Source organism: Peromyscus maniculatus, chromosome X, assembly GCF_049852395.1.
Source record: "Peromyscus maniculatus bairdii isolate BWxNUB_F1_BW_parent chromosome X, HU_Pman_BW_mat_3.1, whole genome shotgun sequence".
Taxonomy (NCBI): Eukaryota; Metazoa; Chordata; class Mammalia; order Rodentia; family Cricetidae; genus Peromyscus; species Peromyscus maniculatus.
Window position 1 is genome coordinate 97553688 of NC_134875.1, and position 19348 is coordinate 97573035.

The window sequence follows — 19348 nt, forward strand, 5'->3', positions numbered from 1 at the left end:
TAAAGTTGGGAACAGTTGAACAAATAGACATGACACTGTTGACTTAAATTAAGACTATAAATATTGTTCACAGTACTTTGACTCTCATAATGGAGCAAATATTACCACAGGTTATAGTTTTATATTGTTACTGAAAGACCTTAAGTGGAAACCAGGTGGCAAAGATTAATTTTGAAGTAAGGGATCATTAGAAAGGGGAGCTAGTCTGAAAACAAGTGCCAACACAGCAAAACTGATCAAAATTTTCAGTTGTAGTGAGGAAACCCATAGTCTTTAACCACAGATGAGCAATATAACTCTTCTAGCATTTGCCCATGTTCTTTTAATGTTGCACTCCCAATGGGTATTAGTGATCTGTAGTCTATAAAATTATACTTTTCAAGGCATATTTAAAATCAGCTCCACAAAACATACTAATTAAATGGTGCTTCATAATTTCAATTTTGTTTGAGAATTCCATGCATGTATATAATGACTAGAAATTCTGCTCACAAGAATCTGGCTGTTAGCAAGTTTAGGTTTTCATTCTTTTTTTTCTTGTTTTGATGTAGTTAGATAAATGATTATCAGAATGATCTGATCAATTAGATCAATGAGCACTTTCATTATTCCAAGATGACATGTGACTTATAACACACATCCTATCAGCAGCATTTACCATTAACCTTCGAACATGTAGCATTCTCGTGCCTAACACCAAGAGTTAATATGTTATAAAGTATCACCTAGATATGAGCAAATGGCTTTATTCTTTACTTTAGGCTAGATGGTTATTGATAGAATTTCCTGAAAAATATTTAGATATAGTTGCTATATTTTTTAGTTACATGAATTGTAGTAGCAAAAGACACACATGAAGGTCAAATACTGACAGAACACAATTTTCTTAGTATATCTACAAGTATAAGCACTTGCATAAAAACCTTAGAGAAAGTATTCATCTATTTTTTGTTGTTGTTTATCTAGGCAGGGTTTCTCTGTGGAACAGCCCTAGTTGTCCTGGAACTCACTTTGTAGACCAGGCTGGCCTCATACTCACAGAGATTCCTTGGCCTCTGCTTCACAAGTGCTAGAATTAAAGGCTTGTGCCACCACGCCCAGCAAAAGTATTCATCTTTATGCAATGATTCAAGTGGCTGTTTCCTAAACAGAAGAAAATTTGCTTATTTTAATTTCCTTCTATATTTTTCCACTTAGAGAGTTGCTTATATTGAAAAATAAAAAACCCACAGGCAATTGTAATAATAATAGACACATAAATATACCAGAAAAATAAAACATATTTTTAGAAATGACAGTTGTAAGGATATTCTCAAATGATAACCTTTATTTGATGCTGACAAGTCACATATTCTACTTTACAATCACCTCTATTGAGCATATCTTGAGGGTTATAAACCATCTGGGTAAGTCTTATAAGCCTTACATAAGATAGGTGTCACTTAAAAGCATGTTAGGAAAAAAAACTCTCAATAACTCACAGAAGAGTAACCCATCTGTCTGGAAATTGGAGATGGGCACTTATTTGTGTGTGTTTTAATGAGATGCTTGCTTCAGCATAAAGGCCAGGAGCAAAAGGAATATTGTGAGCAGGACAGCAAAGTGATAAAATCTCTGATTGAAATCCCAAAAGGAAGAAAAGACTTGAAGAAAGTTGAAGCTTCTCGGGAAGTCATATGCTTGGCTAGAATAAAATACTTTGAAGCATGGGGAAGGGCAAATAGCTACTGAACCTAAAGTTCTAGGGTCAAGAAAGAAGAATGAAAGGCAGAATATAAGGGTTTCTTTCAAGCGATTTTAAAGACACCACTATTTGAATGACCTGAGATGACAGGTTGCAAAAAGGAAAGGATGTGTCTTTCTTAAGAATGAAAAAATTGAAATATCTTTGGTCATAAAGTGATAATGAAAATAACCCGGAATTTTTACAGTACTGAACACACTCATGTGTGCTACCAACTTCTGAAACTTTTCCTGATTAATTCATCACAGAAAATTCCCTCCCATTTGGAAAATCAGTGGTTCAAACTACTATTATAGTTCATTCTCCAGAATGTAGATAAAGGAAAAAAATAGTAAAACACTTCATTGGGGATTTAGAATCAGGAGCTATCAGACAACTGAAACACCTGCAGTTCTTACTGTGGAGTTTCAGTATCATGGGGAGAAAGAAAAGCCCTTCTGGGCAGGAGAGAAGAAAACAGAAAACAGTGAGTTCATTGACTCCCCAATTACATTTTAAATAATAAATAACATGCATGAGCTATCACTGTGTGCTGCACTAACCATGTTTTATAATCTTATAATCCCCTAAAAAACTAACCTCAAAAGCCAATAAACCTAAGAATTGTGAATTATATTTATTAAAACATAAGAAGGTCAGACTTTTTTCACATATATGAGCTATCCATTTGATCTTTGAATGTTAGGACACTCAGGTAAACACAAAATGTGACAAAGTGAACCTTCCCTTTAACCCAAACTGTTCTCATAAAAATAGAACAAACACCTTTGTAAATCACACATGGATGCAAACACACACACACACACACACACACACACACACACACACACACACACCTAAGACAGAGTCTTTTTGCATTGCTACCTTAAAATAAACCAATGACTAAGTAAAAACATTGTAGTGTTTCTCTAATCAAAGCTGGAAGTTTTGTTTCAATTTTCCTATTTTGTGCATAGATATTTTGGGAAATTATAGTGGGACAGGCAGGTCTCTTGTGTAAATCCACAAGTGGGTCAAACAGTATATAGTCATGATTTAGCTGCCACCATAAAAATTCCAAGGTAAGATAAAAAAAAATGATTGTATAGGTACTGATAAGGAGAGACTACGATAATTGACAAGGATATCCCCCAAATATACTATCTTCAATAAGTTAAAAGTGAACTTATTGCCGGGCGGTGGTGGCGCACGCCTTTAATCCCAGCACTGGGAGGCAGAGCCAGGTGGATCTCTGTGAGTTCGAGGCCAGCCTGGACTACCAAGTGAGTCCCAGGAAAGGCGCAAAGCTACACAGAGAAACCCTGTCTCGAAAAACCAAAAAAAAAAAAAAAAAGTGAACTTATTTACTATTCCAGTAGGGAACTGTCCCAGACTAAGGAAGAAATTCTGTTCCATCAAGTTATTCAGGGACCTAGGTTCCTTATAGTTTGTTGCTTTAATCATTTGTCATCATATATGTGCATAAAACAGTTCATGGACACATCTGTCTGTAGGAAAAGGATGAGAATTCACCATAAAGCAAATGACCAGAAAACTGTACACATTTTTTTCTTCATTCTATCTCATTAGCCTCTTTCAGCTGCATTGCCAATTCTAACTATAATAGAAGCTAAGAAATATAGCCTGTAACTGAGTATCCATATATTCAACAAATATTTTCGTGACTGTATTAGTAACAGCTATAAGGAAATAGTAAACACTGGAACATGCTTAGTGGTCTCTGCCTCAGTAGTTCTCAGACCGGGCTTGGAGAAAAATAACATAAGCAGAAAAAACAAAACAGAAATAATTTTAAAAGAGAGAAAGCAATGTATGAATAGGGTCCATAGTAGAGTATTATAACCCCTGTGAATCCACGTATAACAAAGGTAAGAATTATTTACATTTGAATAAGCTGATGGAGCTATTTCATTATCCATCACATCAGCATTAATACCCCCTTTGCCACCTTCTTTCAATTTTCTCCTTTCCATGTTTCTGTCCATTCATTTCTTTTATTTTTTTTCCTTAAATTGCTTATGATGCTGAATTCTAAGTACTTTGCTGATTGCTGACTACAGATAAACATTTTCTCTGTGAGTTTCTAGCAGCTAGTTTAAATATAGTTGGATGTTGAAGAGTAGTAATTTGCTTTAAATGCACAAGACTCTAGAAGGCTAAGAATGTATCACAGGGGATGAAGGCATCAAGGAAGAATATAGTACGGTGGCTACACAATTATGAGAGCAAAAATACAGTAGCCATTTCTAACAAGATGCAACAGCAAAATTCACAGTAGCACAAGGTCACAAGGCCTCTGCACTAACAATATCCCAATGTCTGCAACAGGAAGATGTGCATCTTATGCATAACTTGAAACAATTTTAAAATGATAAAAAATTATAAGCAGTTCTGATGTCTTCCTCAGCAAGCAAAGATATCATGACTTCTTCTATCCACTGTTCAACACAGAAGCAAATATATTCTTGCTTCTACCTCCCAGACATTGGTAAAATTTCCTCAATACCCATTTGAGCAAATATGCTTTAGGTTAGTTTCATGAATGAATCTCACCACAATGCTACCTCACTTACCAATCTTTATCTTATACCCATCTTCAACATCCTCAGGAACAAGCCATCAGGCAACACTGGGTGGCAAACATTTTGTGTCCCATTCTTCATCAGTCATTATTCTAGACACCTTGAGCTTTGATTTGACACAGCAAGAACACAGCCTTCAGTAACTAAACTATGGTACTTTCCAGGAACCATTGAACCACTCCCATATAATATGGTCATCATATTCCCATTTTTCCTGCCTTCTTTCTTTCAACTTTATAAAATTCAGTCTCTGTTCTGGAGCACTTGGCTATGGCCTCTCTTTATTCCATCAGTGTGGAATATAATCCCAACAGCTTACTCAGGTTTTAGAGCACAATTCTCTGATTCTTGAGTTGGGTAATTTGGTCTATCGTCATGTAAAACCATCACATAGAGAAAGGCTTCCATCCCATAATAATAGCAATTCAAGCAACAATTATGATCAGTTAATGAGCACTCTCGTGGGTACTATAAACATATAATGACTTGGTTAATTCTAACTTCCTTGTAGTCACTTAAATCCTCTTACAATCTACTGCCTGGCCATGCATGACTTTGTTCTTACAGAAGTGGTTGGCAAGGTAGTTTGCTGCAGAAATCTCACTCAAGAGCTGGATTTGTTTAGCAAGTTTTAAAATGTATGCCTTGTTCTTCCCTTGTGATTTTGTTCCCTTGAAATATGAGTAGATGTCAGAACTTGCAGGAATAACCTTTTCAAGTATGATTGTAACACACCCAGTCCTTCCCATTGCTTTTGCTTCCTTTCAGTGTTCTCAGATAGCTTTTCGAACTGTCTGCAGGTGGATGCTGGCACCTCTTTGCTGCCATAGATCCTAGTTCTGGTTTAAGTAAAATGTCTTGAGGTAGTTCTAAAGAACTTTCTTTCCTTTCTAGAGTAGGATAGGGGCAGACAGGGAATACAGAGAAAGAGACAGAGAGGGAGAGGTGGCAGAAATGAGAGTCTCTTCTTTTCATTGTATGTTTTTGAATAAAGGCTTTCAGCTTTCTGGTAAAAGCAGCAATTCTGTATAACTAATGACAACAGATAAATATGTTTTGTAAAGCACTTTGCTTTTACCTTAAGTGGGTAGTCTTTGGCAAAACATTTAACTTTGCCATGATCATAGAATTATTTTAATATACATGATTAATGATGCAATAAAATTAAGATCTCCCTACTACTCAACATCTTATTTAAGAAAAATGCTCACAATTTCCTAATTGCAACAAGTAAGATCTCTAGATGCTGATACTTTTTAATTAGGGAAGAAATTTTCTTTTAATTAGAAAAGGAGGGGTTTTTGCGTGTTTGGTTGTTCAGTTGGTGTGTTTGTTTTGTTTTGTGTTGTTTCATTATTTCTCAATAAGTTCGAGAGTGTCCTCTAGTGGAGAGATACTCTGGTCTCAGCAGTTTTAGAAATGACTAAATAATACCTAATTAGATGCTTGCATTAAATAAGAAATGCTCCTACTTAGCTGATTGGAATATGCTAGTTAAAGGGAAAATGTATTCTTTTCCCTTTAAGACATGCTCACAACATGGCCTAGTTGAAAACTTGCACTGTGACAAGCATTGTTCTCATTTTAGATAGCAAATGATTTTTTATGATCAATTTCCGTGCTTCCTTCGGAACCTAGTGAGATTGAGCTGACGGTGCACCTTTCTGCCAAAGAGGCAGCAGAAGCATTTAGTGCAATTTACTGTAGCTTTTACAGATATCAACTGGCAGCAGCAGGAATACCATTACCTTCACTTCTCCAGCTCTGGCTGACTGATGCAGCTGATGTACTGGAGTGTTGGCGCCACAGCTTAGATGTGTCTCTTGTTATCTGAAAGAAATTAAGTAGAGAAGAAAATTAAATAAATGTGTGTCTCTCCTCTGTAGCTTCTGGAATTCTAACCCCAACTTCCTACATTTGTAGTTAAGCATTAGTATAGAGATGAGATGTAGAAGTGGGTTCTTTTTCGATAAATAAATGGAAGAGGATGCTAGGCTCTTTGTGTCACGTTAGAATTGCCTTATCAAAAATTGCATGTTACAGTAATTTAGAAATGCAAAGAAAAAGGGGGTATTAGCTCCTGTTAATAAGATGAAGAGTTAATTAGACTTAAATCAAGCACAAGTGTTTTTTAATGCCGGTTCTTCATTTCAGAAAAAGCTATAACAATAATAATAATAATAATAATAATAATAATAATAATAATAATAATAATAATATTGGTAACATTCTGAGAGATATGTATTATGTGCATATAAATGTTGCTTATTTTTATGATATGCAAGCACCAGTCATAGCATTCTTGTTAGCAGATGTTTTTTCAGAAAAAATACAATAATGACTCTCATGCAGTGTAAGATGACTGAATTTTAGAAAAAAAATACATAATATGATATGAGAAAGCCAAACAGATGATGCCTTGACAAGGTCAAAGGAAAAGTCAGAACAACTGGTGTCTATGAAACAGAAGAATGTTGAGCTAAATTGTAAATGGAGATAACATTATTTTTCCTAGATTTCAGAGAGGAGGTGGAAGAAACAAATCAGTTCAGTCAGTATCAGACTGGGGGGATATGCACATCTATTAGTGACCTGAATTCAACACCAGGATTCAATAACCCTGAAAGATGTGCCATAGACTGGCAAGTCATGTCCCATTACAAACTGTTTCTGCTTACATTCCGTTGCAAACAGTCTCTAATACTACAGCTTGGTTTAAGGTCAGTGCCCCATCTGGACATCTTGCTCCCCTCCACCGGCTACTACTCTATATGCCATCGTCATTCTCCTTCCTCTTGCCAGCATCCCTGCCCTTAGTTCCTGCTTATGGGCTCAAATGTTTCTCTTCCTTTCTCTCTCCCTCTCTTGTTTTTCAGGAGATGAGAGTTGATGCAGCTGTTTCTGACTCCCTTTCCTAATTTAGACAAGCTTTAAGATAAAAATAAATCCTTCTACTCTTAAGAGATAAGTTTAACCACTTAAATAAAATGACCCAAAATGCTTGTTAAAAGTTCAGATTCTCTAGAATGTTCTTAATTTGTCAAATCAAAATTTGGTCAGATGGTGTCTTAGTTTCTTTTCTATGACTGAGGCAAAACATCATGTCCAAGGCAACTTATGAAAGAAAGCATTTAATTGAGAGATTGCTTCCAAGTTCAGAAGGTGAAGACATGACCATATGGCAGAAAAACATGGCAGAAGGAAGGCAGGAATGGTGCTGGAGCAGTAACTGAAAGCTTAGATCATATCCATAAGCAGGAAGCACAGAGAGAGAAAGAGGAAAAGATAGACAGAGACAGAGAAAGAGATGAGGAGAGACTGGCCTCCAAGCTCATCTCCAGTGACATACCTCCTCCAACAAGGCCACACCTCCTATCCCTCCTCCAAAACAGTTCCACCAACTAGGGACCAAGTGTTCAAATATTTTAGCCTATGAGGGCCATCCTCATTAAACCATCACAGGTAGCAACATCTTTTAACCAATTTTAAGTATACTGTCTTAAGAAAAGTAAAAGAGAGGAAGGAGGAAGGAAGGAAGGGAATTTAAAACCACATTTCTCACATCTATATGGCTATATAAAATTTAAAAGTGATATGAAATTAGAAGTTTATAGAAAGAAACAAAATAAGTGGTAGCATTGGGGATTATAAAAATAATTAACCTTCTCTGAAGCTTCTTCCTCAAACTAGCATATGGCCCTCTTTCTTCAGTACTGGCAATGAAGCCCTTGGGTAGAATTTCCCATGTGAGCTGGACCTTACTGGTCTTTTCTGAAGAGGGATTCTACTAGCCTCTGTGGGTCTTCCCTACTGGGAAGCTATGCACAAAATGAGGGCTTGAGCCTTTTGCTCAGCAACACAAGTGGATACACTTCAGAGGAACCAAACTAAAAACTCTCTTTACAGAATGACATAGATCAAATTGACTTTCCCAGTGGCCTATATTGAGAAACAGATGGTTATACTTCAGTTTATCAGTGTCTTCTTTTCTCTCTTCTTTCCTCTCCTCTTCACTCCTCCTCCTTCTGCTCCCCTCTTCTTTTTCTCCCCCTCCCTCTCTCACTTCCTCATTCTCTCATTCTCATACAAACATCGCTGTGACACATATAAATTATACAAATAAAACTATATTTTCTAATCATCTATTTTTGTCAAACTTCCTGTTTTTAATTTTTTAAACTTTGAGACTTGTTTGTGTGTGTGTGTGTGTGTGTGTGTGTGTGTGTGTGTGTGTGTGTGTGTGTGTTTGAGAGAGAGAGAGAGAGAGAGAGAGAGAGAGAGAGAGAGAGAGAGAGAGAGAGGAAGAGAGAGAGAGAGTATGTGTGTGATGCATGCATGTATGTCTGTGCATATGTGTACAGTGCCCACAGAGACTAGAAGACAGGGTCAATCCCCATAGAACTGGTGTTACAGATGGTTGTGAACTACCATGTAGGTGCTAGGAATCAAATCCTGGTCCTCTGGACTAACAGTCAATGCTCTTAACCACTGAGCTTTCTTTCTAGCCTCTCAAGCTTCCTCTTAAGCTCTTTTTTGAGATGCTCCCTGGTAACATATTTGTAATAAGTATAACATTCTATGGTCATTGCTTCTATGTCCTATTATCTTTGGAAACGATTATGCATAAACAATCTGATCTTTTCAGTGACTACTTGTTAAGTGACACCAGAGAACTGTGGGCTTAGTCCTTCTTGATCCTTTCTTATCTAACCCTATGTTTGAAAATGTAATATTAGATGGATTTTACATGACAGGTGTGATTTTTTTTCAAATGCTATTCAAAACCTTTCCCCAGATTATCATTTTTTTCTCAAATGAACGTCTCAATTGTTTAAAATGGCTTACATAGAACAACAGAGCTGCTGCTGTTCTGGTCTTATCAATACTCTGTGCCTACCTATGTGTTCCTTTGCATCCCTCTTCCATGTACACTTCGTCTTCCCATATGATAAAGTCATTCTATTTCCTCCAAAGTTTCCTCTTGAAGTTTTTTTTCTTCTCTGCCATTCATCCTCTTTTATTCTTTCCTTGAATTTTGCTACTCTACTTTTTGACCCACACATGCACTATTTTAGATGGGGTTTTCCTAATCATGTAGCAATGCAGATAAAATTAGTTTTAGAGCTGGAGTCAAAGGTCAAGGATCTTGTAAACCACAATGAGAAAGAAAGCACTGTATGAGTGAAGAAACCCTTTTCTAGTCAACACAACACAAAGCCTGAAGAGAAAGGAAGTGACAGTTGAGGAGCTACAGAATTCCTTTGTCTTGGGGGGAAAGGAGTAATGTGAAAAAGTGTCTCAGGTCACAGTGAGAGCTTCAGTTGGCCTCTGCTAAGGAATGTCAAGCTCAGTTATTCATGGTACAACCTATGTATATTTAACAAAATTGTACTGTAAAGCTAAGCAATCTCTGGAGATTTTTATTTATTACTTACAGACATTGAATCTCACCTCAAAACTTAAACTTGGTCTTTCAAATAGCAGACTGTGTACATTATTGATATATGTCTTTTAAGTTATATAACTTGATTCTGTTTGATAGTTTACTGGTGAATTATGGCTACATTCACATGGTAGCAGGCATTTCAGCTGCATAAAAATAATTACTAAAACCTTAAATGCACATCCAGCTGTAAAAGTACACACATCTGTAATTCCACTGCTAGGAAAGCTGAGACAGAATGGTCCTAAGTTTAAAGCAAGCCTGGTCCACATAGGAAAGCCTTGTCTCAAAAAACTGCAAAGAATATTTCATTTAAAATTAATATTATGTGATACATTCTACAGAAATGTATACTTGAATGGTAATCAAGAATATTGATATTCAGTTATCTTTTTGTAATAAAATGTTCTCTAGAAGTGAATTCAATATTAAAACATTTAAAGATGTTTGTGTACAAAAAGCAATAATGAACCCTTTTTCCTTTTTTATTGCTGAGGAACACACCCAGGACCTGAAACAAGATACACAAGCACTTTACAACTAACCTTCAATGTCAGCCCTTAGACCTTTAAAGACAGAGTCTTCCTATAGAGTAGCCAAGGCTAGCCAAGAATGCGCAATATAATCTAGGCTGGCCTCAGACTTATGATCCTCTTGCCTCTACTTCTCAGTTCCGGAGATTATAGGAGAGTGTCAGTTTGGCAGGAGCTTCATTTTTTTTTCCTCTGAAAAGCTTGTAGCTATTTTATGGACTCGCCTAATCTAGCTTACCAACAGTGAATGACTCTTGCATATGGAATCAGAATTTTTAGGAATCTAGCAGAAAATATAAAAAAAAAAACCATGAGCAAATAAAAAACACTGTGACATCTTAGAATATTAGAATAGGTGTTTGGGGATTTTTTTTCTTGTACAACTGACAAAATTCAAATAATGATACTTGTTTTAGCCAATAAAAATGTTTTTGTTGTGGAAGTGTAGAACCAAGTGTACAAAATGCCCTGCTCTTTGAAAAAGGAAAGCTGAGTATTGTGCTCTTTTCTGTAGAAGTCCTAAGCACAATTCTGAGACATTGTTACTATTACTCCTAGCATGGTTAAAAGACTTCCAGTCCTTAGGAACTACCTTCCTGGTGCTCAGTGAGCACAGAGTTACACAGATTATTATCATAATTTATTGCCACATCTAATTAAGAGAGTTAGCTTATTCTAGATGTCAGCAAACGTCACAAGGGCATACAATTCAATTCTTCGTTTGGCAACCATGACTAAGTGTTCTCTTACATTCATGTTACTGCGGTGGCTCTTACTGGACTCATATCCCGCTCTTATTTTCTGGTTCTGCTTGAATCCAGGAACTTCATATAACTTGTTAGACCTAGAATATTTCAGCTGTGTAATTTTGACTAAAGCTTGACTAACTAAGTGTTGTAAATGACAAAGGATAAATTTAGCATTTTGAAGACATTAGATTCACTTGGATGTTTTAATCAAGAACTTATATTTATTATAGTAAAGTAGCCAACTAACCTATATCTACAATTATACAATTATATCACAACCATCTGTAACACCAGTTCTATTAAAATGCCCTAAGTGTAGTAAGTAAAATACTGAAAAACAAAACAAAACAAAACTTCATCTCTACCATACATATTCTTGATTTACCTTAATGAAAGTTCTAAATATTTATTACCATGAATTTATTCATTTTAATGCAATTTTCTTTTTTGGGGTTTTTTAAGCAAAAATTTCTACCTAATATTGTTACTTTGCTTAAAAAAATGTTATTCCTTGTGGATTCAAAGTCTCTTAGCAACACTTTCTTGACTCCGTGGTCTCTAGACAAAGATTCTGTTTTGTTTCTCCATGTACCCTTTGATGGAATGCCTTGAGAAGGACATGTTATCTCCGCAATTCTTGCGAATGATTCAAAAACTCTCACTCTATCAGTCTGAAATCATGAGAAAACATCCTGAAGTCTCAATGAAAGAATATCCTATAACTGATCCTCTTCTAAACCTCATAATAACTCTCGTTCCATTCAATAAACATACTGTCAAAAATGAGACATTATATAAATTTGACAACCATGGACAATGCTTAACAATTATTCTCTTAGCTATTTCAAATCAATGGAATGAGCCAATTCTTACCAGTCAATTCATTTTAAATAAGTGGGTACAAATGGTTTTACACTTTATTTCCTTCATTTCTTTCCACAGGAGACTCAGCCAACCTCACCTGCAGAGCTTTCTTTGGGTACAGTGGAGATGTCAGTCCTTTGATTTACTGGATGAAAGGAGAGAAGTTTATTGAAGATCTGGATGAAAATCGAGTTTGGGAAAGTGACATTAGGTAAAATAATTTTTCTTCTTTTAAACATGTGCAGCTGAGTTAACATTTGCTCTGCTAAGTGGGGAGAGGGTGAGCTAAAACAGAAAAGATTTTTAATAATTTTATCTATTATCATAACAGAAATACTGTGATACTTTATGTCAAAGAAGCAAAGACGTGTTAAGACTGACTATGGAATTACAAAATGTGAATGCCATTTACAAAAAAAATTAAGAGTAATTCTTTTCTTTTTAAATATTTTTATTAATTCTTTGGGATTTCATATAGTATGTTTTGATCATAATCACAAACATAGCTCCCTTCCCCACATAAGAATAATTTCCAAAGGAACATTTCACTAGTAGTACACTAAAACCAAATAACCCATTCTAAGCTTAGAAAAATCATTGTGCTTTTTATTTATAAAGGCATCTTTTAAATTTTATTGAGAGGAAGCAGGCATGGTGGCTAATGTCTGTAGTCACAGTGCTTGAAAATCTCAGACAGGATGTTTGCTATGAATTGAAGGCCAACCTGGGTCATATGTGTTCAGTGGCAGCCTGGGCTAGAGTGAGGCACTATCACTAGCAATAAATGTGAAAGGAACCATTAGCTAGGCACTATATGGACTCAAATGAAACCTTTACATTTTCCTTGGTTGTTTTTACATATGTAAGTTATGGAGGAGAATATAAACTGTTTGATGGGAGGATATGCAAATTTTTGTTATCTTTCCTACTCTAACTTTAAGGTATAAATATTTATGAAGAGGATATCATAATAGAACAAACTTTTAAATTTTTAGGTATCTATTTTGAGGGCATAATGTTTATACTTCTTTTTTTTCAATGTACTTACATATCTATTTACTTATATTTAAGTATCAAAGTATTCAAAGGTGAAACAAATTATATTTGGGCATGAAGAGATAGTTCTAATCATAATGTAAATGATCAAGGAAGAACATACATAATGATAACTAAAGTTTATCCAAATACAAATGATGGATATTTTCTAAATATTATTCCATATAGAGCTTGTGTCTTCTGACTGGATATGAGGATTTAAGTGATGGTTTTCCTTTTTAAATGCCAAGACTTTTTAAAACTTTAACAAAAATATAAGAGAAAGTGTTTTTCAGTAAAAAGCAAAAATGTATAAAACTGTCATAGAAGATCATTTCTATTGGGATCTTCTCTCTGGCACAAAAAAACAAAAAAACAAAAAAACAAAAAAAAAAACACACAATATTTCATTCTGGACTGCTCCAACTGGATTCTCGAAGATCCAAATGGGCACTTCTCCAATATAGATAAAAATCTTTCTTTGCCTTTTTCATATTTAAAGTTTCACTTTTTATCATTTACCAATACTTTTTGAGTTTTTAAAATTAAAGAAGTACTGTAAGCCTAAACTGTCTAACTTTAACTGTATGAGCTTAACAGTAAAGTCTAGAAAGTTATTTATTAAATAAGATAACACACACGCACACACGCACGCGCACACACACACACATCCATCCAGGCAGGAGTTTGGAACTAGGAATACTGAGAGCAGGAAGAAGGAAAAGAAATTTTCCATTTGTTTTGAGAGATTGCTAAAATATGAAACAATCAGATTAGTGAGCATTTAACATTAATTGTAAGAGTCAGAATTAAACTTTTGTTCTCTCAGTTAATGGTTTCATATTTCTTTAAACTATGCAGCTTGTTTGTATCATTAGAAAAAGTAAGTCAGGCTGGAGGTTTCAACAGATATGTCAAAATAACTCATAAATGTTCTCTTACTTTCTTACTCTTTAAAAATAATCGGATACATAATTAGTCCTCCAGCCTAACATTTTAAAATCTCTTATCTCATTTTTTACATCATATTTCTTCTTAAATGAAAAACAATTTGTAAACTTTTTTTCAAGGTCTCTCTCACCTCTTTATTATGACAGCATGATTGTCCTGCTATGAGAGATAATTAACTGCAAGTTCATTAGCATCTCCAAAGACAAGCTTCTTCATTAGAAGTGAAGAAGAAAAGGGCACGATATCGTTTAATTAACTTAGCATCAATTCATAGCCAGATCTGAAGCACAAACTCTGTAGGTAGATTCTCATCAGATTCAGATTCATCTGCATTTCTTTCTTTTTCATGTATGTGTATGTGTATGTTTGTGTGGGGTTTTTTGTTGCGTTTCCTTTATGTTTTAGAATTCTTAAGGAACATCTTGGAGAACAGGAAGTTTCTATCTCATTAATTGTTGACTCTGTGGAAGAAGGTGACCTGGGGAATTATTCCTGTTATGTTGAAAATGGAAATGGACGTCGGCATGCCAGTGTTCTCCTTCATAAACGAGGTGAGTGTAACCTTCCGTGCCTAAGAGTTAAGATGAAACTTCCTTAGACGGGAAATCACTGGACTCTAGTAAAAGAAAACTATTGTTTTTATTTCCACATAAAACTAGCACAAATAAAATAATTACATTAGCATTGTGTGCATGAAGGTGGTAGTTGCTTCATGTCCATCAACACAGTGTTCAGAAGCCAGTACCCCAAAGGTGAAATCTGGTAGAAAAAAAGCCTGGTTTGTTTTAATAGCTAGCACCTGAGAAAATAGCTATTAGTCTCTAGATGAATGACGTTCTTAGAGAACTCTAGTATAGAAAGAAATGGACTTGTAGGAAGTAGAAAGGGAAGAGCAAGGGACAACAGGAAAGAATGTTATGTCCTCTGAGGGCCTTTATTACCCAAACAACTCCCCATTCCTGAGTGTGACTCCCACTCCTGAAGCTGGTAATTGATTGTGACCTCTTGGGCTAGTTTCTGTATTTTTTTTAAATTAGTATAACTGGCCTGAGAGTTAATCCTCATAGCAATTGGCATGCTTTTTGTTTGCTGATGCACAGAACAAGAATAAAAAAGAACACATCTTGATTTGGTCTGAGGGCATCCAGCTGTTCTGGGTTTTGTAAATCTGAAGATCATTTAGCAGTTAACATCTTCATCATTTCGATGCAGCTTTCTTCAGAATAGCAAACAATGATGAACCACAAAGGGACAACCACTATTACAGAAAAAGAGAGCATCATAGATGGAGTGACTAAATCAAACTCTAGAGTCAAATTTGGTTTCTTTGCCTTGCTTTAATATCAAATATATAGCCTAAGCAAGGCGTTCTCAAGTGCTGGTTTCTGATATGTAGATTGGAGAAAATATTATCAACTCTTCAGTGTTTTATAAATATAAAATAAGACAATGAATGGGAAGGGCTCAATAAAGTACCTATACACAGAAGATGTTTAGTTAAATGGTATTTGTTATTATAAGAAATAGGCATTTGGTCATTAAAATAACTGCATTTTTAATAAATAAAATAGAGTGTGTCGTGATTAGAAGGTTGTTCCATTAGTGCAAGAACTGGGCCTGATGAATTCCCCAACACAGAATTTCTTGACATTTTTAACTTTGTAATTTTTTTTAATATACAATATCCTTCTATGATTAATACTATCTTATTAAAAGATGGGCTGTATTTGAGGGCAGTATCTGAAATAGCAACTTTGTCTCCACAGCAGCATCATCAGCTTATGCACAGGTGTGTGTGTGTGTGTGTGTGTGTGTGTGTGTGTGTGTGTGTGTGTGTTGTTTGAAATTAGTGATGATTATAAAATATGACCTATGCCTTTGAGTTAGTGAAATTTTTATGCACATTAGAGGAGAAATTTTTCGGCATTATGTGAAGTTAAAACATTCTAGTCTACTTATTCCAAGTGCGCTTGGTACTCTCTTACTCAGCAGATTTACAATGATTTTAATTTCAAAGCATATCTTCAATCCTAGAGTCTTTGAGGCTTGAAAAGAAAGGGAACACTGAAGACTATTCCCTACCTTATTGGGAAACAGATTCTCTTTGAATAGTGTTGCTGAAAGCCATTAAAATAAACACCTTGACTGTCAAGGACACTATACTATTATTAAAGTAGCATATTATGCTGGAATGTGAGGAGAGAAGAAAAGTAAGCAGCAGCTAGTAATGTTTCTTCCTGTCCCTTAACATATAGTTAAACAATGAGGGAATTTACATACCCATGCATTTATATAAGCACAAAAGCAGCCTCAGCGTGGAGAGCAACTTAAATTCTATAGACTTAACAACTTATCTTGCCATAGCACTTTCAAAATAACATACCAGCTTATACTGGATCACATTCAATCTCTAGGAAATCCATTATATATTTGGAATAATCTGTTAAAAAGCATCTCCATTTCTTTAGTTGTCTATCCATTGGCTCTAGTCTACACTTTCAATTGCTATTTCCCTAGCAATCAGATGGTTGATAATAATCACTATGACCCTACTGAACTTCAATTTCACCAGATTCAGCTTCTCTAGCTCCCTCGACTTATTCCTCATTTATATGTATCATTCTTGTCACTCTCTTGAATATAGACCAAATGAAGAGTTTACAGTAATCCTTAAGAATTAAAATGGTGAAGAAAAGCTTATGGAACATGATAAAAATCTATTGGTTTGGGGGCTAGTGAGATGGTTCAGTAGTTAAGAGCACTTGTTGCTCTTGCAGAGAACCTGAGTTTAGTTCCCAGCAACTATATTGTGGCTACCAACCATTTCATACAAAACACTCCTATGCATAAAATAAAATAAACCTAAAAAAGATGTTTAAGTCTATTGATCTGACAACATATATATCCATTTGGAGCATGGAAGGGATGACAGTTAAAGGATTATCATAAGAAAAAGGGAATGACAATGTATTGGATGTATGGGTGAAGCTAATAAAGCTGGTTTGCAGGCAGGCATGATGTTAGTAAGAGTCAGATACACTCTAGGATATTTCTAGCATGTTTACCCTATGGTTAAGCATACACAGCTACTAAAACTTCCAATTACATAAAAAATACAGTTTTGAAGAATCAAGGAAATTATTTCATAAGAAATGTCATTAATGTCTGATTCTGTGAATATGAGGAAGACAAACATGGCCAGTTTTAGTTGCTCTCAAATACTTAAGTTTTCCATGATATTTTTCCAAATCTATATTATATCAGCTATACTTTTTCTTATTAAGATAAAAGCATTAATCCTCAAAAAGTCCTTCAAGTTTGTGTACTCTGAAAGTCTCTTTTTTAAGTGAATGTGCCCCTTCTTTGAAGGGAGTTGGAGCAAAGGAGTCTTTCCTTGCAAGGAAATAATAGATGCAATCTTATCTCAAATGACTCAAAGGTCATTCCATCTCAGTGTATGGAATAACCACACTCATCCTGGGAACAAAGAGGATTTTGATCAGCATATGACATAACTCTAACTTCACCTACCCTACAAAGTTCAGGAAGACAGTACACAGCAAATAAGATCCCATAGGTTTGAATTTTCAATGAGATTGTCAGACTTCTGTCAGGCTATCAATTATGCAATTATCAAATAATTTTCTATATTACTCAGAGGACTAATACTCAGAGAAACAACTGGAAGCTGCCACTGTTAATCTTTTGTTTTTGCCACCAACTTAAAACTTCTCTACAGGTTTTCAAAAATCTTCCTTTTAAACTTGACCTTGGAGAAATACATTGGAACAGTTGTTTGATCTATAGCAGTGGTTCTCAACTTTCCTAATGCTGCAACCCTTTAACACAATTCTTCATGTTGTGGTGACCTCCAACCATAAAATTATTTTCCTTGGGACAATATAACTGTAATTTTGCTACTGTTGTGAATCGCAATGCAAATCTATGCTTTCTGATGGCCTTAGGCGACTTCTGTGAAAGTGTTGTTCAACACACCCCAAGGGGGCTGCAAACCACTCATCTAGATCTTGAGCATTAGGACCTGTAACTTCTGACAGATAAAGTTTCTCTGAAGATCTCTAAGCATATTTCCTCCGATGTTACTTTTTGTCCAATGCTATCGATATAATATGATGTCAGAGCCCTCCAATGGGTGGCATGGACTCTTGGAAAGATTACTCCTGTCTAACAAATGAGTCTACGTTTGAGGTGGGCTGGATGCTGTTATTAGCCTTCTATTTTTATTTGGAAAAATCATGATTTTATCAAGGCCAGCGGAAATCTACCAGGAAATTTGACCAGAGAAAAACCTGTCTCAATATCTAAAGTTGAAGCTGGAGAAATGGCTCAGCATTTAAGAGCACTGGCTGCTCTTCCAAAGGTCCTGAGTTCAATTCCCAGCAACCACATGGTGGGTTCTATAATGGGATCTGATGCCCTCTTCTGGCCTGCAGGCACACATGCAGACATGCAGATAGAACACTCATACCTAATATATATATATATATATATATATATATATATATATATATATATATATACAATTTAAAAAATATATCTAAAGTTGTTTAACTTCTGTTGCCAAAAACAATGCTTGGATGATTAGAATCATGTCAGATACTAAGAGGGAGAGAGTTAAAGACAGAAGGGCCATGAGGTACTATTTGTCTATGAGTGCCCTGAGTCTTGTTCCTCACTCCAGGAAACTGCCCATGTTAACTTAGCTTTGCTGGGCCTAGAAAGCTTGAGAATTAGATACTGGTTTCAAAAAGAGCCAACAAAGATCTTCACCTAGGGATGGGATCTTGTGAAATTTTCCCCGGTGTTTTCATTATGCAGGTCTCGTTTAGGCAACCATATTTTTGAGATTTCATGGGCTCAGTCTTCTTGAAATTTCTAGAAAACACTATCTAGCAGTGTGTGTGTGTGTGTGTGTGTGTGTGTGTGTGTGTGTAAACAATAATTAAAGAATATGAGCCTAAGAATTTGAGAGGGAATGGTAGGAATGTGGAAGAAATTGGAAGGGGTAAAAGGAGGGCAAAAATTAAGTGAATACAGTATCCATGTATGAAATTCTCAAATTTTTAAAAATTTAAATAAAAAGAACAAAAGTAAAGGTCTTATATATCAGTTGCTGGGTTATTTCTTATTCCTGCCCATAGCTGATTAAATTTTCTGTCTATGTCTCTGAATATTTACTCAGATTCCTTTGCTTGGGTCTCTAGTTGCTGTTGCCTGTCTTGACACACACCAAGCCATCAATTTTTCTCCAAACCCTGGCCTTTCCTTTTCTCTCTATGTTGTATGTTTTCCATTTCTCCAATACAACAATACTATATATCAGTGTTTCTCAACATTCCTAATGTTGTGACCCTTTGATACAATTCCTCATGTTGTCATGACCCCCAACCACAAAATTATTTTTGTTGCTCCTTCATAACTGTAAT

At 35.4% G+C, this 19348-nt stretch overlaps 1 protein-coding gene across 1 annotated transcript in view; it reads left to right on the forward strand.

Annotated features, from left to right (window-relative positions):
* Il1rapl1 (interleukin 1 receptor accessory protein like 1) overlaps positions 1-19348 on the forward strand; it is a 1285879-nt gene that overhangs the window by 1230953 nt on the left and 35578 nt on the right. Inside the window, exons 7-8 of the mRNA XM_016006057.3 lie at positions 11994-12126; positions 14307-14452. Of these exons, the coding sequence (XP_015861543.2) occupies positions 11994-12126; positions 14307-14452 (279 nt within the window). The remainder of the gene's footprint in view (positions 1-11993; positions 12127-14306; positions 14453-19348) is intronic.